The 25,217-nt window shown below is 40.4% G+C and overlaps 1 protein-coding gene across 12 annotated transcripts in view; it reads left to right on the top strand.

Annotated features, from left to right (window-relative positions):
- The window catches only part of ROBO2 (roundabout guidance receptor 2), a 547,539-nt gene that overhangs the window by 507,889 nt on the left and 14,433 nt on the right, over positions 1–25,217 (top strand). For 7 of the 12 annotated variants that reach the window (XM_048494572.1, XM_048494568.1, XM_048494566.1 and 4 more), the window contains 2 exons: positions 13,352–13,519; positions 20,203–20,445. In XM_048494572.1, coding sequence (XP_048350529.1) covers positions 13,352–13,519; positions 20,203–20,445 — 411 coding nt within the window. The remainder of the gene's footprint in view (positions 1–13,351; positions 13,520–20,202; positions 20,446–25,217) is intronic. The other 5 variants (XM_048494577.1, XM_048494575.1, XM_048494576.1 and 2 more) reach the window with 1 other exon arrangement.

Here is a 25,217-nt window from a genome sequence, read left to right as displayed (position 1 = left end):
GCATGGCATGGATGACTCAGGTGTTTGTTAAAGCAACTTTTCCCTTGTACTTGAACATGACATCGGAATGGATTCCATAGATTGTGGAATAATAGATTCATAAGATGGGGAAATGGATGTGTGGGGATATCACTGTCTCTTACTAAGAAAATATTGTAAAATGAAATGTCATATATGTAAGATAATAATTCTGAAAAATGTGTAGAAGAGAAATAAAAGAATGACAAACACTTTGATAGCATTGGGTAACTAGATCTTGAACTAACTGTATATCCCATGTCAGTAGCAACGTTCCAATTAAAATTAAGGAATTTAACTATAAGATGGAATCTATGTTTACATACTTGTTTTGCTTACGAGAACATCTTCTATAAACTAATGTATGTAATACATAAAACTTTGACACATTTTATAGGTTCAAACTTCATCAAAGCATTTATAAACATGAATGAAAAATGAATTTATGCCACTTAGCCAAATTTATTTCTGTTTGAAATTTCAATCTTTTCATGTTATCTCCCCCTGCCACCAGCCCACATTGCTGAAAGGCACAAAATTTTCTCAAATTTATTCAAGCTGTTAGCATGCACATAGAACATTAAGTAGTTGTTCAAATGTTGCTGAGCAGTAAAATACTATGATAAAGTGGCATCTTACTGTGCCTCCATTACATCTTCAGCACTAAAATTAATTTATGATCAGTCGTCAATTCATTTACATGTCGTTTTATGCTAAATCCATCCTGCTGATGAATGCGTATCCCTAGATCCATTAAGCTAGAGTAAAATCTGTGCTTTATAATATGACCCTGCTAATTGTTCCATTACCATTTTATGGGATACAAAATCTAGCATGTCCCTCTTTCCAGAGATTTGAGCCATGAGCCACCTTATTTCTACTGAATTAATTTTGCCAGACTTACACAGCAATCTTATCCATATGTATTCCATTCAATATAAATATTAATTTCTTTTCACTATAATCTGACGAAACTGACCTCTCACTTAAAAGGAAGAAGTATATTAAAACATGGGAGGATGGGAGGAAAATGAAAACAGATTTTCCTTCCTTCCTTCCTTCCTTCCTTCCTTCCTTCCTTCCTTCCTTCCTTCCTTCCTTCCTTCCTTCCTTCCTTCCTTCCTTCCTTCCTTCCTTCCTTCCTTCCTTCCTTCCTTCCTTTTTTCTTTCTTTCTTTCTTTCTTTCTTTCTTTCTTTCTTTCTTTCTTTCTTTCTGTCTTTCTGTCTGTCTGTCTGTCTGTCTGTCTATTTCTTTTTACTTTTTTTATCCTTTTCTGTTCCCAGTAAGATTGCCTCAATGGATTACCAGGCAGAATAGTTTTGTCTTACAAGCATAGACAGGTCCAGCAGGCATGAGTCTCTTCAAACAGAGCATTCCACTAGCTTGGGGCAGCAATTGAAGAATCTCTAATTCCAGTTGAAGTTCAATGAGCTCCCTGAGGGCTAGGCACCACTGAAAGTTCACATGAAACAGAATACAAGCACCACAGGGAGTCATAACAGGAGAGGCGGTCCTTAGGGTATGATAGTCCAAAACCATTTAGGGCTTTAAAGGTTAGAACCAGCACCTTGAATATGACTCGGAAATCGATTGGAAATCAGTGCAGCTTCTTCAAATTAGGCTGAATATGTGCAGACTGTGATGCATCATTCAGCTACCTGGCAACTGCATTGTGAACAACCTGAAGGTTCTGAAGTATCTTCATGAGAGCCCTGCATACAGCAAATTGCAGTAGTCCAATCTTAAGGTGATTGTTGCATGAATCACTGTGGCAGTTCCACCAGGACAAATGGGGGACTACTAAAGAGTCTGGTGGAGATAGAAAAATGCCTGTCTTGCACCCTCTAGCAGAAATCATGAAGAGTTTTGGATTAGGTGCCATCAGCATGCTGATTATACCCAGCTCTTCTCCATGCTGGATAAACAGGCAAAGGTAGTTCCTTCAGCCCTGGCCCAGTGTCTGGGTGCCAAGGTTGAGGCAGAGCTGGATGCCATGGTTGAGGCAGGATAAATTCACCCAAAACTGAAGTCCCGTGGCTGGCAAATTAGGATGTTTGAATCCACTTGCTCTTTGGAAGCAGGCTTACATAGATTGACTCCACAAGGATCTTGGGATCCAGGCTGAATACTGAACATGATGGGACCTCTAAACTTTTTGTGGACTTAACATCTAAATTAATAAGGAATGTTTGCTCTCCTCCCAATTTAAAGAGACAGAGACCCAACAACAAGAACAGGAATCATATATTGGAAGATCACTTAAATGCTTACTGAGAAGTATATATGCTAGGCACAAAGAATCTGGATGTAACAACTTACCGCAAGAATATTTTTCCACTCGAGAACAGTTACATTCTCAACTTAAGGAATGCAGGGTAAAAGCTATTAATTCTCAGTGGGAGGCCCTTATGTCAGCAATTACTTCTAACAACTCAAGGAAACTCTGGAGATTAATATCTAGCGATTCCCATTTAGCCAACTTCAACAGTATTATCGCTAGGCATATTTGGTTTCAATACTTTTCTGATTCATTTAAAGAACCCACTTGTGTCCAAAATCCATACAGCTTAGTACAACCAGCTGAATTCCCTGAGGGGCCTACAGTTACCACCCCCGAAGTAAAAGAGCTTACCAGCAGTCTTAAATGCCATAAATCCCCTGGTTTTGATTTTCGTCCACCAGAACAATTGAAGCACTTTGAGGAATGGTGGGCCCCAATCCTTGCATCTTTATTTACAGCTGTTGATAAGACAGGGAAAGTCCCAGAGGCTTGGGCGGATGCTATTATAGTCCCCATCTATAAAAAAGGGGATTTCTCCTGCCCCTCCAGCTACCGCCCAATCAACCTGTTATCAGTCATGGGGAAACTGTATGCTAGACACCTATTAAAAATTATCTTCACGGATATCCAATAATAATATAATTGGCCACAAGCAGATTGGCTTTGAGGTAATTCTGCCATCTATCATTGCCTGGTTTTGAACACCTTAATAGGTAAATATACAAGGAAGAACAAGCTCAAGCTGTACGCTGCTTTCCTCTGTCTTAGTGCGGCCTTTGACTGTATCCTCAGAGACCTTCTCTGGAGGAAGTTAGATAGGATGGTTATAGAAAAAAGACTACTCTTCCTTATCATTGTGCTCCATCTTAACAACACTTGCCTAGTGAAGTGTGCCCTTGAAGGAGCATTTACTGCTAAAATTCCAACCTATAGAGGGGTTAAGCAGGGTTCTTTTTTGGCCCCCACTCTGTTTAATTTTTTCTTAAATGGCCTAGCTCTGGATCTGAGAGGAGTGGACTCACGTGGTCCCAACCTTGGGAATTTAGGGATCCCAGTCCTGCTTTATGCAGATGATACCATCTTGTTCTCACGTACAAAGGTGGGATTAAACCAACTTTTAAACCATTGTGTAACTTACTGCAGCACCAACAATCTCGCTTTCAACAAAGTTAAGTCTAAAGTCATGGTCTTTTCAAAGGTCTGGCACCCCTCAAGATGGCTTCTTGATGGCGAGTTGATTGAACAAATTAAGCGATTTAAATATTTGGGCTTAAACTTTCACTCTAGGGCTGGCGGATATCTCACAGGAATCGAGTTCTAACATCTACAAGAATAACCATGGTGGCTATTGTGAGTTTCTTTTTTTAAAAGGGTCATGACTATTTACTTGCAGCAATTAGAGCCTTTAATGCTAAAGAGTGCCCATAGCTCCTTTATGGAATACCATTATGGATACAAACTTGGAATAGGGATGTGGAGTACATCCAGTCCATATTTTTGTATAAGACTATGGGTTTGCCTCAGTGCCTTATGCCACACTTTGCCTGGAAACAGGTCAACATTTACTTGAGACAAGGGAATAGTGTATGATGTTTAAATACCAGTTTCACCTCTGCTTTAGTCTTGGAGATCAGAGTCTTTCTTCTTTGGCCCAACCCAATTTGTACTCTACAGCTTGGTGGGCCTATATCGAAGCAAAGCTCAGTACTCTAGACCTTTCGCTTGGCACTCTGGCCATGTTATCTCCAAATGAAATTCTCAAAAACATCAGGGCCAGACTATGAGCCCATTGTCAATCCTTGCTTGTCCAGGCCTATACATTCTGTTCCCCCCTTGTTCCTTGGCATCCCAATTGGTCCTGGCGCAGCCAAATACTTATTTCTCCTCTCTGTTCCTAAACTCCTCTGGGCCCTCTCCTTAGCCAGATGCAATATCCTGCCCTCTTCTGTAAGACAGAGAAAGGTAAAAAAAGTACCACATCTTGAAAGATTGTGCATTTGTGAGATGCATTGTGAAGAATCTGTGTACCACGTTTTGCATCACTGTCCCCTTAGAGGCAAGAATGTCCTTATTATTGCCCTATTTGAGTGGCACAGATAAATGGACTGACCAGCAAAAGACTGTATATTTATTAAATAACAACTCCAGGGCTATTCTAGAACAGACTGCAAGGTTTCTCAAACTGGTTATTAGTAAGCGATCTTAATCCAATTAAGTTATATATAGTTTTTATCTTTTCAAACCTTTTTATATTTTCTCTTGTGTACATGATTAAAGGTTTATTGTATTGTACTGTACTGTGTTGTGTTGTATTGTATTGTATAGGGCTCAACAGTGTATACCATCAGAATTATGTTTGCTGTTTTAGAGGTTTCTTTAATTGGAAGTCTTTTCAACAAACATACAACAAAATGCATCAGAATTCAAATAGTTCTCGCGTAGGCATTTTGAACTCCTTTTTAAAGAACGATTTTAACCATGTAGCATCAGTGTATGTATTTAATGTCAAGTATGCATGTTACCCCACTGAAATTGCTAGAACTGCTTTCATGTGCTCACCTTTTTTGGATGTAAACCAAGGTTTGTTTTAAGTAGCTGTGCCAAGATATTGCAGTTATGCACCATTATGGTGTTACCTGTTTCAGTTATTTTATTTCACAGTAATCTCAATAACTAAGCTTCTCTTATATATCCTGTTTTTTTAGCTTTAAAAGCTGACTTTTTGAAAAAGGATTTTTTTCCTTTACTGTTATCTTGCCTTCCCTACTGTGTCAGGTCCATTTGGAAAACAGCAATATTATTTATGCCTTTGGCAAGCAGAATCAAGTTGTCACTCTCTGTTCACTTAACCCACTTTCTGTCTGTTGATCTCTGTATCCGTCTTCAGTTTCTGTTCTTATTTGTTCACAAACTTGCATTATTACAGTTTGTGCTGCTGAAAAATTTGTTCACTTCAGTGCTGCAAAGTTCATTAATTGGGGTGGGGGGGGGGTGGGATAGCATAGTATTTCTTGTCTCCTGGCTCGGAATACTAACTATTGAATTCTTGTTTTGAAATATTACATTTGCAATTTCAGTGTGATTCTGATATCAAATACAATATTTGTAAAAATTGTGGTAAGGCATGACTGAAAATGACTGCTTTTTAGACTGATGACCTGTATTAGACTTTCTTTGCCATTAGCATTTGTGTGGAAAAATTGATCAGATTCAGTTTTTTCCACTCTTTTAATACAGTAAGATGATAGACTTGCCAAAAATGTGTATTATTCATTTAAGTAAACAAATACCTCTCTGTGTGGCTCAGGGCACATGCAGCTGATCACTTGAATGTTGTGCTGTATTATTCTCAACATGCCAGTAGTTTCTAGTCCTTGAAGGCATAAAGCTGGCATTATAATGAAACAATTATTGCATGATATCTATTTAAACTTTTATTTTAAATATATTTTAAAGTATGCTACCTATTTCTGGTTTATTATTCCTTGAGAATAATTTGTAATAAGATATGGCACTGAACACAATTTTGTCTGAATGAATAGTTATATCACCATCAGAGGCGTATGGGAGGAAGTGGCACTTGGGGACAAAACGTCCTCCAGGTGCCCCCTGTGGGTTGCATAGTCCCACCTCCACGCATTGCATAACCCCGCCCCCTGTATTGACCGTGATGCTGGAATCCACCCCTAAACTGCATCACTTTCAATGGTGTTTAAACTAGGGAGCCCAGATTCTCCTCTTAAATCCAACTTAAAGAGAAAATTTGGGGTCCCCAGTTTAAACAACATTGAAAGCGATGCTGTTTGGGGGTGGATTCAACCCCACCCTGAAGCAGCATCACTTTTAATGTTTAAACTGTGGACCTCAGATTCTCCCTTTAAATTTATGCCGAAGTGGGTAGATGTAAAAGGAGAATCTGGGTACATTTTGGAGGTGCCTGTTGTCAGGGGTGCAACTGTAAAGCTAGCAGAACCAAAATTTCAGGGTATCTTTAGGAGACTCTCCTGATGATGTCACCCAGGTTTGGTGAGGTTTGGTTCAGAGGGTCCAAAGTTATGCATCCTCAAAACTGTAGCCCCCATCTCCTATTGGCTCCCATTGGAAACAATGGGGGATGGGGCACCCCCTCTGGGAGTCCATAACTTTGGTGCTGCTAGCCTAAAAACTGTGCTCCCTGCAGGCCAAAAACTGAAAAACACTTTAAAAAACACAAACGAACCTGAATTTTTGCGCCCAGGGACATGTGACCAAATGAGGGGCGCCCGGGGACATTTGACTCCCCATGTCCCCATTGCAGATACGTCCCTGATCAGCATAAAACTCAGCCTGTCATTGCCTTTTCCTCAAATTTACACAAACTTTATTCAGGTGACAAACTTTTATTAAAGTGTGGATTCAGTTAAAAAAATAAGAGTGCAGGTAAATCTGTAATGAAATCTTTCTTACTCAAAATTGTATGATTCAAAATATCAGTTTCATAAACATTTATAAAATATTGAGTTGAACTCTGAAGCCCTCTATTGATTAAGGTTCAGTTTCCAAGATCTGTGAATTCCAAATTAATGAAGATAATTTTGGGTGGTGAGAGGAGAAATAGATAATTTAATAGCTCTTTGAGCTGTCAATAAATAGCTGAGCTATTTAATGTATACAACTCACTACCCCCCTCCCCCGATTAGTTTTTAGGTTCACTGTTAAATGGATGGGGTTCTGCACGTGATTAGGACTATTACATTTCTATTCATCTATATATATAAAAAGCTAACAGAATTTTTGTTGATGACAGTATACCTCAGTAACTGCTGGGCCAATTCCTCTGAAAATTCCCAGCCACTATAGTCAGCCAGGTGAGAGTGTTTTTAGATGGTCACATACCTGAAATTTCACACCTGGCCCAGGTAAAACGCCTTTTTCCTGGCGCTCCCTGGTGAAGGACATGCAGCTGCCTGTGTATAACTGTCACCCTTAGAATGTTCATGCTGCTTAGAATGTTCACTCAGATGGCCAGATATGAGCAGTGAAAACAGTACATAGGCAGTAACTCAAGTGGAAGTGAAACACATATACACACATACACACGAGAGAGAGGGAAGGGAGGAAGAGGGAGGGAGGGAGGGGTGGCATGCAAGGGAAGAGAGGGAGGGGGAGGAAAGGGACGAAGGGGGAGGCATGCAAGGGAAGAGAAGTGAGAGAGGGGAGACAGTGAGGGGTGGCATGCAAGGGAGGGGAGGCAGGGGGCCCAGCATCTTGATATGACCCACCCACCCTAGCGGAGGGAAAGGGAAGGAGGGGGAGGGGTGGCATGCAAGGGAAGAGAAGTGAGGGAGGGAAGAGAGTGAGGGGCGACATACAAAGGATGGGAGGGAGGGGCCAGGCACCCTAGATTCCCTGAATACGGCGGTTACAGTTAAGAAAACCAGGCACGCATTACTCAGGAGTAAGCTCAGTACAGCAATTGTGACATACTTTGAATGGCTGCGTCACGCCCCTCAGAGGGTTTCCTCAGAAGCGGCACCCATTGCCACCAACTAAACTTACTCCCAGGTAAAGGATCATGATCAGCCAGCCTAGATGTGTGGGAGGGGTGCCTTTCCATTCTTTTACCCCCCAAGGAATGCGGGCACACACATCAATGACATCGCACAGTATCAGGCTGCGTGTTTGCATGAGCACGTACTGCTGGCCTCTGCAATTGATTGGCTGCTACTGTTCCTTTCCCATTTCACCACAATAAGCCACGCAGGGGCGAACCTAGGCAAACTGGAGCCCGGGGACAAAACCTGAGTTTGGCGCCCCCCCCCCCCCCAGCGAATGGGCAGCCACCCTCCCTCACCATGAACAAACAATTTATTTTTTTTTTTTTTGCAATCTCAGCCTCACAAAACACCTCTCACTCTCAGTAAAACATACAGGGCTCTCCTCCCACCAACTCTTTTCCTAATTTCCTAATCACAACAACCCTATGAGGTAGGTTGTTAGCCTGAGAAACAACTCCAAGCCAGTGCAAGTGGGTATTAGCATGTAAATCCCTCACAAACCACCCCCAGCAAAACATTTACCAAACAAATGTCAGCATCATCTCTCACAAAACACCCTCCAGTGGAATTCCACCCCCAAACAGCACATCACTTTCTAATGGTGTTTTAAACTGAGGGAGCTCAGATTCTTCTTTTTAAATCCACCTTAAAGGAAGAATCTGGGGGTCCCCAGTTAAGACTAAAATTGAAAGTGATGCCATTGCTTTGGGTGAAGATTCTCCCCACCCTGAAACAACATCACTTTTGAGGGTTGGAGATTTAGATGAAACAAATACCAGATTCAGCCGGAATCTGGGCACATTTGAGCACATTTGGGACAAAGGTATCCACCATGTCCCGCCCAAATATGGAACAAATGTGGAATGCAAGGATATTTGGGCTTGGGGGGGGTATTTTTGGTGTTTTGGCTCTGCAGGGAGGGCATTTTTAAAGCTCAACAGCACCATGATTTCAGGGCATCATCCAGATACGTTCTCGATGATTACCTATCCAAGTTTGGTGATTGCTTGGTTCAGGGGAAGCAAAGTTATGGACGCCCAAAATGGAATGCCCCCATCCCTCCATTGTTTTCAATGGGAGCTAATCAGGAGATGGGGGCTACCCATTTTGAGGAACCATAACTTTGGTCCCGGGCTTGAACCTAACTTCACCAAACCTAGGTGGCATCATAAGAATAGTTACTGTGAAGATACCCTGAAATTTTGGTGTCACTAGCTCTTAAAAATACACCTCTTGCCTGGGCACCCCAAGAAAGTTGCCCAAGATTCTTTGTTTTGCAGTGAGCTTTGCTCCATTGTAGCCAATGGGGAATTTCTAGAGGCAGGTTGCACATTTTGGAAGATAGAGGCACCAGACTTTGCAAGGTGGCTCCAGGAAGCCCCCCTCCAGGTAATAGCATCCAGGCAAAAGAGACCTTTGCTTCTGAGGGTTCAATTTTATGGGCCCCCCAAAAGACTTATTTGGTTTCCATGCTCCTGCCCATGAAGCCTGTGGGGCTGAGATTCTCTCAGAACTCCTCTCTCAACTACGCCCCCCCCACTCCAGAAGCAAAGCTCACCAAGCTTGGATGCTATTACCCTATAGGGCCTCTTGGAGCCACCCTTGAAAGTCTGGTGCCTCTATCTTTCAAAAAATGTGTGGTTGCAGTGCTTACACACCTGTGAAATTCCCCAGAGATCTGCCAGGCTTCTTCAGTAGGAGTCTCTATGGTGGGAAACATTATTTTTCCCACCATAGACTTCCAATGGGACTTTCTGTTATGCCTCAGCTGGCGCCAGTGGTAGAGGTAGCTCAACAGGAGGCAATGTGGTAGTGTAATGGTCCTTGCTCTGGGTTTAAGGGGGCACTAAAGTTTGCTCTGGGATGGCTGGAATGCTGTGGGCACTCAGGTTCACCTTCAACTTGGTGCCCACAGCATTTTAGCAAATTTGGTTGGTTCCTTTCAGGAGACTCACACCCAGCAGCCCTGCAGGAAATGCCCCCACCCAGAGCAAGACCCCTGCCACAGTGCCTCCCATTTGGAAACCTCTCTGAGCCATCTGGGCATAACAGAAAGCCCCATTGAGAGTCTATGGTGGTAAAAGTAATTTTTCCCACCCACAGAACTTGCTGAGAGAGCCTGGCAGATTCTGAGGGAATTTCTGAGTGTGTAAGCACTGGCTGCACATTTTTTGAAGATAGAGGCACCAGACTTTCAAGGTGGCTCCAAAGAGGTCTTGGGTAATAGGCATCCAAGCTCTTGGGTGAGCTTTGGTTTCTGGAGTGGGGGGGGGGAACGAGTTGAGAGAGTTCTGAGAAAAACCTCAGCCCACAGGCTTCTCTCATGTGAAGGGAGCAGGGGAAACAAAATAAGCCTTTTGGGCCCTATAAAATTTGGACCCCTCAGGAAGCAAAGGTCTCTAAGTGCCTGGATGCTATTACCAAAGAGGGCCTCCTGAGGCCACCCTTGAAAGTCCTGGTGCCTCTATCTTCCAAAAAAAAAAATGTGCAGCCCTGCCTTACCCACCTTCCTCAGAAATTCCCCCCCATTGGCTACAATGGAGCAAAAGCTCACCGCCAAAACAAAAGTTAGAATCTTGGGCAACTTTCTTGGGGTGCCTGTAAGGGGTGTATTTTTAAAGCTAGTGACACGAAAATTTCAGGGTATCATCTGGTAACTATTCTTATGATGCCACCCAGGGTTTGGTGAAGTTAGGTTCAGGGGGACCAAAGTTATGGTTCCTCAAAATGGGTAGCCCCCATCTCCTATTGCTTGGCTCCCCATTGGAAAACAATAATGGGATGGGGGCACCCTCTTTGGGGGTCCATAACTTTGCTTCCCCTGAACCAAACATCACCAAACCTGGGTGGTATCATCAGGACAGTCTCTGGATGGTACCCTGAAAATTTGGTGTTGCTAGCCTTAAAAATGCGCCCCCTGCAGGCCAAAGCGTAAAAAACACTAAAAAAATTAAAAATCACACAAACGACCCTGAAATGGTGGCGCCCCCCCCACGTGACCAAATGGGGGGCGCCCGGGGACATAGGGTACCCCCTGTCCCTAGGCAGGAACGCCACTGACCACGCTTGGCCGGGCCCTGCTAGTAATATTCATAATATTTATAAACCTAGTGATTCCATCTTTACCAGCAGCAGTTTTACACAAGCTCTGGTTGCAGCAGCAGATAAAACTGGGTTTAGGCTGGATGGAACCAGCCTATCAAGAACAGGTTTGTACACTAAATCTAATGTTTTCTGCATAGTGCAGAGGTATCTCCTTTCTCTATTCTGTCCTCCTAATCAAAATAGACCCTTAACATTAATATGTTTAAAACAACAGATGGGACATTCCTGCTATTTGAATTTTTTTAAATTAAAATATTTTATCACATCTTCCCCTCCAAAAAAAAGAATCTAAGACAGACGCTTCAAACAGCAATGCCTGTCATAGATTCTGTAACATGGGCCCCTTCCGCACACGCAAAATAGCCACTTCCACAACTGTTTGCAAGTGGATTTTGCCATTCCGCACAGCTTCAAAGAGCACTGAAAGCAGTTTGAAAGTGCATTATTTTGCATGTGCGGAATGAGCCATGGTCTTTGTTTTAGTATATCACATTGCTCTAAGTCCACTGCAGATTTACTGACATCTTCTGCCTTTTCATACTGTCTCAAGGAGACTGCTAATTTTACCATACAATTTTAATGATATATTATTTGCAAAACCTTCTCACAATCAATATGAAGTACTGCATCCTTAGCTTTTATCCTCATTACTGCTTTTCTCTTGCATCTCTATTGCCAAATGTGTTTTCTGGGAAGATATTGCCAGCATGGTAAAAGTTTATCATCCTACCAAGGCAACAGTTTAATGGCTTTATTAAGTGATTTCCTTTTAAGGCACTTAATACAATCATTTATTATATTTGTACTACAGGATTGTAATTAAAATTCTATCAATGGCATAATCAACTTGAATAAGTTGCCAACAATGTCTTGCTTAAATAAAACTACTTCCAATCTTGCTTTTAAAATAGATATTAGCACCATTATATTATATTTTTCTGTGGCTGTTTCCTGACCTCCAACCCCTCTCAAAAAAGTTCCACAGAAACCATCTAAGATAACATGACTGCATTTGGTACCGTGCATTTTAAAAAAAGATTAATAGCAAAAGTTGCTCTAAGCAAACAAAATATATTTCTAATATCTCAAGCCTGCACTTGGACCTGTATTTACATTATAGCTTCCATGTAATTGCCCTCTTTATTATTTCTCTATTAAGTGTATGTTACCATGTCATAAACTATGTGTGTGCAGTGACTTACCAAAAAAGTGCTATACGAATGTGTTTAATCCATGTGGTGAAATTGCTGTTTTAAATAAAATTCTCATCCCATAGTGACTGTGTGTGTAAAGGGCCATAAAGTCATAGATGACTTATAGTAACCCCAGCAAGAGAATTTCAGGGCAAATGGGAAGCAGAGATGGTTTACCATTGCCTTCCTCTGCAGAGTCTTCCTTGGTGGTGGTCCCCCTTCCAATTACTGATCCTTCTTAGCTTCTGGGATCTGATGAGATCTCATGTTGCCTTTCCTCCCAGATAGTGACTATAAAGTGAAAAAAAAAGGTAGCACTTTTATTATTATATATGGTTAATACAAGCAGTGGGCATAAAAATGTGTTGAGTCCACAAATGTTCTTGTTCTCGTAGAAGCATTCCTCTCCTGAGTGCAGATCCATGCCAGCACATGGAAGAACTTTTTTCTTCTGATACTCTTTCCAATAGTACTGAATGGAACAAAACATTCTTTTTAGATGTGGAAAATATTCTGCCTATTAGTAGAAGAGGAGTTTGGATTTATACTCTGCTTTCCTCAACTGTAAGGAGTCTCCAAGTGGCTTACAAACACCTTCCCTTTCTCTCCTCACAACAAAGACTTGAGAGAGTTCTCAGAGAACTGTGACTAGCCCAAAGTTACCCAGCGGGTTTCATGTGTAGGAGAAGCAGGGAAACAAATCCAGTTCACCCGATAAGAGTCCACCTGCTCCTAACCACTACACCATGCTGGCTCTCATCATTTTAACACAGTGCTAAATTTCATAACATATATATACAAACTAATGAACTAAATGAGCTTGTTCTTGAATGATTTGGGTGATACAATGAAGAAGAACTTTTCTGCAGCATGCTTCATACAGTAATTATGGCAATAACAGCAGTGAAAGTTGTATATGTTTTCTACACTGGGAAGACACTGTAAGTAAATGCTACTTCCAGTATAAAAATATTACAATAGTTATGTTTCATATACAAAACAGTAGTGATTAACAAGTGATAAATATGCTTGAATCGTTTTTAGTACAACACAGTGCTCAGTTATGCTGGCTGGGATCTGCTGCGAAGTGGTTTTGTTCCTGGACACCATGCTCCTTTAAAGTGCCCCAGACTTAAGCAGACGAATGTAAAGCAGAGATGAAAGAGGACTTGCTCCATCATCTCAGTGACTTTTTTCATCTTTCCTTTGTCCTTAGGTAAACCATATTCTTCCCAAAGGCCTCGGCCAACCAGCCCATTTTCTACTGACAGCAATACCAGTGCAGCCCAGAATCAGAGTCAAAGGCCAAGGCCTACCAAAAAACACAAGGGAGGCAGAGTGGACCAGCCTCCATTGCCTCACCGTAGGGAAGGCATGACAGATGGTAAGTTCTCAGCTTTGAAATGAATTCATGTGGCAAAATGGAACTATACATTAAATGTGTGCATAAATGTTTCTTTTCAAGGAATAACCTTCGCCACTATGGCAAAACAGAAGTGTAGCAAATTGCAAGAAAGATTCCTTTAAAGAATAACCATTTACCAGTGTCAGCTCAACTGGCTCCCAAATAGGAAAGGACTGACTTTAAATGTTCCATTTCTAGGTTGTATGGATGTGTGTCCCTTGTTTATTATATAAAAAAATCCATATGATGGCACAAAGGGCAAATACAGCAGAGTATAATACAGCTCCGTGGCTCCTGAATATAGGAGTTGTCAGTGTTCTGGTGCTCCTCTGAAGCAGGAGCCCACATTGATGCTGTTGGGAGCACTCCGAGTGGAAGAACTAACTTTAGCCAACTTCCTGTGGCCTTTGAGCCTGGGAACGTCCCCATAATCTGGCATAGACTTAAGTCAGCTAAACGTGTGGCACAGCCCATTGGGGTTTTCAGGTTGGCCAGGAATTTCTGTCAGTTTTCCTGCTTCCCATGCCACCTGAAACCCCCTTGGAGGTAGAACAGTTGCACTGTGGTGGTGCCATCCCTAACCACCACAAAATTGCCCCCTATGTATTATACTGTGTATTATTCTAATCCTAGTTTTATAATATATGAATTCTATTCATACTTATTTCCTTATTGGGAATAATAAATTGGGATAATAAAGATTTTGCATAATATATTCACTGAATATTTTTCACTGGGCCTGGAAAGAATATTCAAAATTATAATTAGTGAATTTAATAAAAGCCAGCTTTGGAATGAAATCATTGTGTCATTTGGAAGTTGTTTTTTTCTTGTAGTTTGTAACTCTCATCCTACCATACAGTTTATTAAATAGCATGTGAGAAAATTCTTGTTTATATTCCACACTCCAAAATCAACCTCTTATCATAATCAATGGTATTTCAAACTACTGGATTGCTTATTGCATGGTACAGTTTGTTTTTTTAAAATGCATTGAGAACTATAATATAGCATATGTTTCATAAATAAATAAGAAAGAATTTTTTCTTTACAACCTAGTCCCCAGGGAATCTTCTGCAATTAATAGAGATTTCCATTAAAATATAAAGATGGAGAATTAATAACATTATGTACTTTTAGAAGTCCAAACTAACTATTGGTTTTCAAATTATTTTAGGTAATCTCTCAGACTGGTTTTGCTAATCCATGATAAGATATCAAATGGACATACAGTTAGGTCCTCCTGAGGTTTTTGCAATCATTAGAATCCCCAGCTCGCTAATTACAGAATTGGTGAAAAAAAATCACCATTCTCCAATAATATTACATTATTATACTAATTGGCTTGCAGATTTCTCCTTCTGGAACCGTCCTGTCATTAGATACAGCTTCTGAGGAGTTGGCTAGCATCCAACCAAAGCAACTGGCTGCCAACTAAGTCTAGGTCAGACAAATATGTTTTAACCAGGTATTTGAAACCTCATCAGGGTAGAACCTTATTGAGGTTGAACAACTAAGAGCAGTTATAAGAGGCATAATTATGTACAAGTTGCCCTAGTAATGGCCATATCTTGTGGTTTTATATTCACCAAATTTTGTAAAACAAGGAAAATAATTTGGCTCATCATGCCTGACAGTGTGCAAATGATTAAATTATATTGCATAGCTACTAGGATCCAAGTAGTAGAACTAGGAGAAAGGAAATCATTACAATCATCCATACATTATTTGTAATTGGGAGAGAATTGTAACAATAATGGGTTTTTTTTCAAATGTATATCCAGAAAACTTAAAGTTCTTAGGCCTCAGGACACCCTAGAAAACTGGTGCCTTGGAGGGCCATCAAATAATGCAGGTTAGATTTCATTTCTTAATAATATGGCACTGGAGGGGGGGGGGGTTTCCATTATCATCCCACCTTTCTTCTAAGGGAATCAAGGTTTTCTTTATTCCTGTTTTTTTTATTCAAAACAACCCTGTGAGGTAGGGGAGGATAAGAAAAAGTGATTGGCCCAAGGTCACCTGGGAGCTTCATGGTAAAAAATTTTTGAACCCAGTTATCCTAGTTCAGCCCTCCAACCCCTACACCACACTGGCTCTATTACTTGTAGTAGGTGTTATAGGAGAGTTGCAATACATGAGTGGCTAATAACTCGTTTACATAGTGGGAGAAGACATTTCAAAGTAAGGAGATGGAGATATGGTATGCTCAGTCTCCTTCCAAACTTCATCTCATGACTAGGCACAATAGTGATGGGCCTATGACTATGTACCATTCCCCAACACTGAGATTACACAATGGTAATTAGACCGCTACGCTGCAAAATTATATTGTAGCTCATGAAGTGGACCTGGCATGCGTAATCAAGATTTTGGGGAAGGAAGGCAAGACAGTTGCCTTGAAAGAACTAGCCCTTCCTCCCCCTCTCCCAGAGTTTTCAGTCCTTCATCAGTTCTGGACAAAGTGTTACCAAGGTGATACTCATTTGGGAGGCTTTCTCTTTCAAAGCACCCCTTGTCCTCCAAATCCCTAGTATTGATTGTATTGGTCTGGTGAGGGATGCTGAAGAGAGTTTTGCTATCTGGCTGCTGTACCAACCATCTAACATACCAGTAGATACCCTGTTGAGCTTGCTAAAGGTGGGGGTGGGACTTGGAGTTCTTCAGGTTGGTAGTTCTGGAGGACTTCAACATCCATTCTGATGTGGCTGCTTTCTCACAGGCTATGGACCTAGTGTCTTTTGTGGCAGCACTGGAACACTCTCAGATTGTATCTGGTCCCTTGCATCAAGCAGGCCACACACTGGATTTGATCTTTGGCATGAGGATAGATGTGGCCTGGTCTCTGTTGATAGAGTGCTGTAGTCAGACTACTTTGCCCTGAAGACTCATTTGGTTATTCCAGCCCCTCCTTGCATAGGCAGTGAACTGATTTACACTTGCCCGCAGAGACTAATGGATCCAGTTGGCTTCCAGAATGCTTTTCAGGATCCATTGTGCCCCAGCAACTCATTGGATGCGCTTGCAGATGACTGGCATAGCTGTATTTCTGAAGCCATCAGTGAGATTGTTCTCCAATGTCCTCTTTGCCCTCTTTCCTCAATGTCCTCTTTGCTCCAAATCATGGAGTTACAGAGGACAAAATGAAAGCATAGACAACTGGAGCAGATTTGGCGGTGATGAAGCTACAAGAACATCTTATAGGATGTTTCTGTGCTCTTATGAGATGGTGATGAAGACTGCTATAAAGAAATATTATGCAGCCTCCATTGCTCCCGCTAGCTCTCACCCAGCATTAGTGATTCAGCAGTGAGCTGTGAGGTTTTTGTGAGCTATTTTGCAAATATAATCTTGTTGTTCTGTCAAGACTCCCCTGCCAATGTTGATATAGTGAGTGACCTGAAGACCTATTCAACTGTCTCTCCCAGACCCATGTTGACAGGATCTTGAGTGTTGTGTTGCCTACCACTTTCCTCTAAGAATTATGTCTGTCATGGCTGGTAAAAGCCAGTGGTGATGGAGTACAGACCCCCCCCCCCCCCGATGGACATTATTAATCTGTGTCTGAATTTGGGAGTCTTCCAAGAGGAATTGAAAAAGGTATGGTAAGGCCACTCTTTAGGAAATCATCTTTGAATCATACTAATCCATCCAACTGCCACCCAGTGTCAATTTTTTTCATTCCTTGGTAAGGTAGCTGAAAGAATGGCAGCAGAAATTGGGTGTGACTCTGGATAACTCAGTCTTTTAACTGAAGCACCAGTCATAGTGCTTTTTCATCATACTAGGTTAGGCAGCTGGTACTCTTCCAACCTCACCCTGACATAGCCATAGTGATCCATGTAACAGTTACCTCCAGATTAGACTACTGTAACTTGCTGTATTTGGGACTACCATTGAAACTGCTCCAGAAATTCCAACTAGTCCAAAATGTGGCAGTGTGGGTCCTTATGGAGACCCCATGGAGTGCACATATATTCAGTACTCTGTCACCTGCACTGGATCCAACTTGAGTACCAGATCAGGTTCAGGGTTCTGTATTGACCTTTAAAGCCGTAAATGGTCTGGGACTAGAGTACTTGTGGGACTGCCTCATCCAATATGCTCCCCTGAAGCACATTATACTCAGCTGGGAACAATTTACTGATAGTCCCTAGTCCAAGTAATATCTGGCTGTCTTCAACTGGAACCAGAGTCTTTTAATCTCTCTCTCCAGTCTGATGGAACTCTCCCTCAAATGAGAATCAGGCCCTTCTGGCAGGTTAGAAGAAATAAATAAATAAATTTGGATTGTTTTTACTGCAGACATTAAAATTAGTTTGGCTTAGAAACCCTGTTGCACACTATCAAACTTCATCTATCTAGTTCTCAAAACTTTTTCAGTATGTTGATTTTTCCCTATTACATGAATGGTGGCTAAATATATTAAAAAAAAACTGGTGTCTTTTGAAAATCATTGTGTTTGCGGTGATAAGACACAATGTGAAAGTCCTAGCTATGATATTTGACAGTTTATTTAATTTGCACATACAAGTTGTTGCATGATATTGTGGACAGGGGAAGGAAAATAGTTGCTTACAAATGCTTACCCAAAGAACATGCAGTCCTTATCATTGGCAGGTTTTTATAGCAGTACATATGCTACTGCTTGTACAAGAGATTTTGCAGTGTGTCACACAGCCTCCTGGGCAGAGGAAGTATATACTGAGATTTAATTGCCCTTTCCTTGAAGAATGTACTAATGCAAGTTCTTTCATAATCAGAAGCTACTTTCTGAATGTGAAAACGGTCCTTTGGATCCAACCTGTGGTGCAAAGTGCATGAAAAACTATCCCAAAGTCTTGAAATTATGTAAAAACAGCTAGAAATGCCTAATATTTGTTGGTAGCTTGAGTGAGTTATTGGTCTGCCAAAAAACTGCCTCCCTAAATTGTTTTAAAGTTTTCATATGCCCAATAAGTGCTTCTGCCATGGCTTGTTTGGACTTCGTTTGTTGTTTGAACTTTTGCATCCATTGGATTTTTTCCCGTCACAGTTGCTCTGGACCATCTATGATAATGAGTAGAAAAGGGGTTGCTACAGTCAAAGAAATCTATTCTGGTTCACACTGTGATGTCTTCATACGATCTAATGCCAGATGAGGGATTGCACATATAAAGAAAGCTCTAATCATGAATATGTGAATCGATACTTTTAGAACATTATTAGTCCCCCAGTTTTTTAAATGGATGACACTATAGGGTCATGTGTAATATTTCATATGGTCGTGATCCAAGTAACTACAAAAACCTGTGATTCTCTGAAGACGATATCTTTTTGAGTGGTTTGTAATAATCTTGCATGCTTACTTTAAAACTGTGTGTTAAAAATATTGTAGGGTTTCCAATTTCCTGGTGGAGCCTGGAGTTAACCTGGTATTACAAATGATCTCCAGACTACAAAGATCAGTTCCCCTGGAGAAAATGGCTGTTTTGGAGGGTGGGTTGTATGGTATTGTATGCCCTGCCCCTTCCCAAACTTCCCTTCCCCAGGCTTCATTCCTAACATTTCCAGGAATTTGCCAAACAAGAGTTAGCAACCCTAGAATGTAGGAATGCAACTAATATTTTGTATTACTAGCATCTCTTCACCATTGCAAGGTACAAGATATATTTTCAAATGTACTAAAATATAGTTTATAAAACTATTTTTTATTTAAGAAGCTCAAGGTAAAACAGTGTCCCAAGAGAGTAGAAATTGGCCTCTTAGAAGAACAAGATCACAAACGTGCTCAGAAAATGCTGTAAGAATTGTTAGTGTAATTTTTTTTCATACAAAAGATATGATTATAAATCATATGATGCTGACATTATGCTGACATACTTTGTTGACAGTAAGCTGTTCTGCTTTTGGTCAGTGCTTAGGTGGTTTTGGGGAACCCTTTGTACATCTGTTCAAATTTGACAGAACTAAGGCAGGATGCAAATATAATTAATAAATACACCTGTATGGCCAGACACAAAGCCCAGGATTTTTTAAATTCACTACACACTTAAGCTCCATTCAAGCTGACAGATTTTAGAGGATTTGCACTTGTTAGAAAATTTTAGAGGATTTTAGAATTTTAGAAAGATTTTAGAGGATGTGCACTTGTTAGTGACACACCATCTTTGAATTCAACATACTTTTTCCTGTATTTTCTGTGTGCTAACTGTGCTTATGGGGCAACTCACATGACAATTCATTGTGTATAGATTCATTTCAAAAGGCAAGGCAAGTTGGATCCACTTTTTAAACACTTTCATAGAAAGCAATCTTTATTTACCTGGTGAGACATGCCATCTAAAATGTGCTCTGTATTATGGGATTTTTTTAACCCTGAAATGATATTACAGATTTTGAATTTACTTCAAACCAAAAGTAAACGTTCTGCAGAGAAACAGTTCCCACTGATTTTACATACATTCATTTTGTTTCTTAACTCATTGGTTAACTACAGTCCAACTGTCTTATCCTGAACACAGTTACAATGAAAGACATCTCATAATAGTCTGCAACCAGTGAAAAATGTAGGGTAAATATATTTCTCATTGACAAAATTTTTCAAAACTTGCCTTTTTTGCTCTCAGTTTCAAACATGACTTCTGTGTCACTTAAATTCTGAGTCTATTCACATTTTGTAGATCTTCCTCCACCACCAGACCCACCCCCTGGTCAGGGTTTAAGGCAGCAGATAGGCCCTGGCCAACGTGGCGGTTCGACAGAGAGGAAAGGAAGCTCTCTAGAACGACAGCATATCAGCATAGAGGAAACAAAGAGCTCTTTGGATCATCAAACTAGAACATCACTAGAGTGGCAGCGGCAAACCCAGGAATGGATAAGCTCCACAGAACTTCAAGGCCAGAAAAAACAAGCATTTGGATCAGGTGTGTTGCTGCACCTCTCAAAGCAGCTTAGTTTCTTGAGTCTATTCTCTTTAAAGATCCCCTAACAATGGTGAAGGTCATGCATTACCTCAGAACAGTCAAAGGACTGCTATTAAGGTTTGACCTTCAGTGTTCGCTCCTGCAATGGTGAAGCTTTTAAATACTAACCTACTAAAATTCTAAGTGCATGTCTTTGGGAGTTAATAATATTGCTATGTGCTGCAGAGGGAAAATGTTCTTAACATATTGCTAAGTGAAGAATACATACATATGAAACACATAATGGTTATGTTTTTTATTTACTGGAATGATAGTTTTGCATGTTTATGAACCAAATATCCTTATTTTCCACCTATATTAATAGTGTTTTTATTGACATACCCTTATATGGATTAGGTTCTCTTGTTATAAACTCTGAGTCAAGCTGCTTTCATTTTGGATTTGTTTGGGTTTTTTAAAACATAGAACTCATAATTGGTAAGCTCATGGTGCAATCTTTTGCATGTATACTCAGAAGTAAATTCCACTGAGCACAATGGGGCTTACTCCTTAAGATGTGTACTTAGGAATGCAGCCTCAGAGTATTATTTCTATCGATTTCATGGGAATTACAAAACACAATCTGCTGGATTTAACATTAAATGCATTATTTCAGCTTTCTCAAATTCCATTCACTGTATTGATTTCGAATAGCAGTATCAGATCCTTTACAAAATAATATCCTGTAATCATATCTCTTTGTCAATGAAATTATATTATGCAAACAAAAAATGACAAATGCAGCATTCATGTACAGGGCGGGCATGTGCCCTACTTTTATTTTAACTTGCATGCTTTTTCTGTTTGCTTGCAGAAAAGGCTGATAATCGACCATTAAGAGTAAGACTCTTGAAATAGTACTCTAAAAAAAGTAATGTATCTATTTGAAAATTACCTCTGGGAAAACATTATCATATAAAACATAAATTCTGTGTAACATAAATTCTATATGTTCAGCAAAACTTCAGCAATATGAACAATTGATGAATAACTTATTATCTTTATTTATCTTATATGGTTACAAGCTTTCCAATGAGTAGACGCACTCAAAATATTCAAAAATTGGGATTAATTTTATTTATTCTAATAATTACTTTTCATCAATAAAGTACTGAAGTATACAAATTGCATCTAAACATAAATGGAAGGAATGTAGATTGTTACTGTCTTCATTTCTGCTCAAGTAGTACCTTCCTAATCTCTTCCCAGGGTCACAGGACCTAGATGGAGATGCTGTAATGGGGAAGGAGAAGAATGCAAAATTGCTCTTCTTTCATCTTCCATTAGTAGAACTGTGCAATCAGCAATAAGTTGATAACACTCCATGTTGCAGCCCCCCCAACCACCACAGCTATTATTGTAGCCCATCATGTGATCCTGGAAATCTTATTTTTCAGGACTGGAAGAGTCTGCCAAGGGAATGAAAGTATGACAAAATGACAAATTATGGACTTATGCTGGTATTAATTAGGAACTTCCACCACCTTTTTAAAAAAAATATTCTGTTTTCCAACATTTTCTCTGTAAATCCAGTTATATGAAATCAACTTGAATTGTCAGTGAGGACTTCTATATTAGTACTTGTAAATTATGCAATAGAAAATGCTGACTAAATATAGAATAGATGTGTTGATCTTCAAGCTTCCTAAAATGGAACGATCCAAAGATATTTTAGTGCCTTAGACAAAAAAGTCAGATAGTGCTCCAGATACACCCTTATTCTGTATCAATGTAAATACATTTTATTTGTTCAGAAGTTCAAATATAATTTTATAGCCATTGATGCCTACACTATGATCAAGAGTTAAATGGTCATTTAAAGTACAAATAATTTAGTGATAGATATCTCCAGTAGAATCAGTAGGAGCTAAAAGTGTTGAAATGTATTGAATGTACCTCTTGTTTTCCACGGGACCATATAAACCCCCCTTCACTGACTATGAATGTGACCCTGTCACAATCAAATCTCAAGGATAAAGCATAGTTGTGAAGATATTTTTCTATAAACAATAACAAGCCCAATAATGTAATTTCCCATGTGCTTAATATCCTTTCATGTAATGCCAAGAAGCTAATTAAATTAGCTGATTCTAGATGTTTTAATCTTAATTGATTGAAGTAATGTTATGATTTAAATGAAAGAAAATAGAGAAGCATTTCTGCAAGATTAAAGGAAATGATAATCTTAGTCTTATTGTTCTGAAAATTGTATGTGTATCTGTTTAATTAAGCAATTATGATTCTACATGTTTTTCTATAATGAATCTTGATAATTAAAATACACCAATTTGTAAACTTAGATGAACACATTGCATTTAGGTTTAAAATGCAAATACATAATTGTTGCCTACTAGTCTAGTTTAGCTTTGGTATTTTAGTGTAAAGAATAAAATACAAACAAATTCAGTATTTTCTCCATATGGTGGGGTAGAAAAACCAGAAAGGCACAACAGATGCCAATATGTACATACATTAGAATTAGAAGTGTTGGGGTATGTCTAGCTGAATCTTCTAGTCATCTGATTTATCAAATCACTCTAGCATCGCTAAGTAACTCAAAAGACTAAATATCCAGTGAACCAGTTGTGAAGCTACAAAAAAAAATGATACATAACACATGTAACATTTCAGGTTGCCAAACCTTTGCAAACCATGCTTTTGTTTGTAATGTAAAGCCATGAGACCTAGTATTTTATCTCTCTTATTCTCTAAGATGATTTTTTTCACCACAACTCCTGCAGGGGTTCAGGAAACAAATTCACTGGTGTACATTTTCTTCACAATGAATCTTGCTGGGCATGGGTCATGGCAACAACTTGAACAAAGATAGTATTCTTATAAGTACTAGTGAATATGATTCCTGGCTGCTAGTGAAAATACCACTTTCTACACTGGAGACAGAATCAAGTGTGTTAAAGTTAAAACTTAGAGCATGTCAAACCACACTGTATTGTTTTTTAATGGCATTCTCAAGAGAAGTTCTCTTAATTCAGCTTTACCCAATTTCTTCCTGAAGCACAATACCTTAATTTTCTTCTTTTTAGAAATTAGGAGTAAATTTGGGGTCAATTCCTTTTTTGATCAAAGAGAATTCAAAGACAGAAGTGGCAGGAAAGGTGGTTCTGCAAACTTTCAGAATTTTACTGCTCAGATGATTAGCGGCAACAGTATCTTCCCAAACCTTTCTATCATCTTGCTAAAATACCACCCACTAGTGTAAAATATTTTTTTTAACTCTGCAAGGGTAATTTACAGAACAAGCATAGGTAGTGTAACAGAAATCTATAAGGAGACATCATAGAAAACTTTAAAAATAAATTCTTCTTTTGAAAGAGAAAATAAGAGAAATATGTGGCTGTCTGCTGCCAAATGGAAGTTTTGGAAAAATAAATCCTACCCTATCCCCGAAACCATACTATTTGTAAAATACATGGACCAAATTCTGTGTGTTCATTGTCAAAATAGCCTGTATTCAGACTTTTCTATTTTTTTCAACAAGGGTGGGCAGAAATTTATTCAGCTGAGAGCAGTTACTTTCCAAGCAATTAAAAATAGTTCTCCACCCTTCCTCTACAATTTCTGTACCCACTTTCCTATCATTCCCTTTAAAGAATTTCTTCTGTTGTTCTTTTATCTAAAGGAAAAAGAGCCACACTGACAAAATATACCTTTGACTAGGTAGGGAAAAGCAGCATCCACACTCATTCCCATCAGCTTCTCTGCTTTTTTTCCCCTGTGTGCACACACACACTCTTGCTCTGTATGAGGAAAAAAAGACTCTTGGCCCCTGCATCAAAGATGCTATTTGGCTCTTCTGGGGAGAACTCAGAGATAATTGTATATTTTCCTCTAGAGGGCAATGATGGTTTGCTTTGGGAATACAGCAAAGGAAAGTTTCCTTACCCAAGCATTGTAAACTGACTCTGAAATGTTGTAATTTTGTACAAGCCTCCATTTTGTAACTGACTGCACCGATTGAACCACCATTTTGTGACTGATAACTCCCAAGGCTCTTTTAAAAAATGGCTATCAGAAATATAAAGACTGGTCTCCTGTGCTGTAGTCCAGGAGTCCACAATCTTTTCTTGTGCTTACTAAAACCTTTTCTGCACGGCCGCGGAGGTGCCTCCACGCCGGCAGAATTCTCGCCGGCGTGGAGGCGGAGGCCGTTCGCATGCAAGCATGCGGGCGGCCTCCAGAGAGGCCGGCAGACGGCAGACGGCTCCGCATGGAGCCGCCTCTTCCCCCTTCCCCGTCCCACTCACCGTGTCCCCGTCGTCGGCCTGCTGGCCGTCGCAGCCCCGCCCACACTGCCCTCCGACCTCCAGGGGTCGGAGGACAGCGTGGGCGGGGCTGCGACGGCCAGCAGGTCGACGACGGGGACACGGTGAGTGGGACGGGGAGGGGAAACAGCGTGTTCCCGGCGGTGCTGTTCGCACTGCGCTGCCGGGAACACACTTTCCCCCTTAAAAACAACCCTTTAAAGGGTTGTTTTTTAGGGCGGCCTGACGCCGCCCTGGGGGAGGGGGAGCGCAGTCAGGTCGGCGCTGCTGCATTGCAGCAGCGCCGCCTGTGCGAACGGCGGCCTGGGGGCGCCGTTTTTACCGCCCCCAGGCCATCGTTTTTGGCCCGTGCGGAAAGGGCCTAAGTGTTTTTAGGAAGTAGGTGGAGTCAGGTAGGGCTTTTGCCTAGGAAGTCTTCTGATTGACTACTGGATATTTGATTGGCTGTAC

This window comes from Sphaerodactylus townsendi, linkage group LG04 (assembly GCF_021028975.2).
Source record: "Sphaerodactylus townsendi isolate TG3544 linkage group LG04, MPM_Stown_v2.3, whole genome shotgun sequence".
Classification (NCBI taxonomy): Eukaryota; Metazoa; Chordata; class Lepidosauria; order Squamata; family Sphaerodactylidae; genus Sphaerodactylus; species Sphaerodactylus townsendi.
The sequence above is the reverse complement of the archived record's forward strand: the minus strand, read 5'-3'. Positions and strand labels throughout refer to the sequence as shown.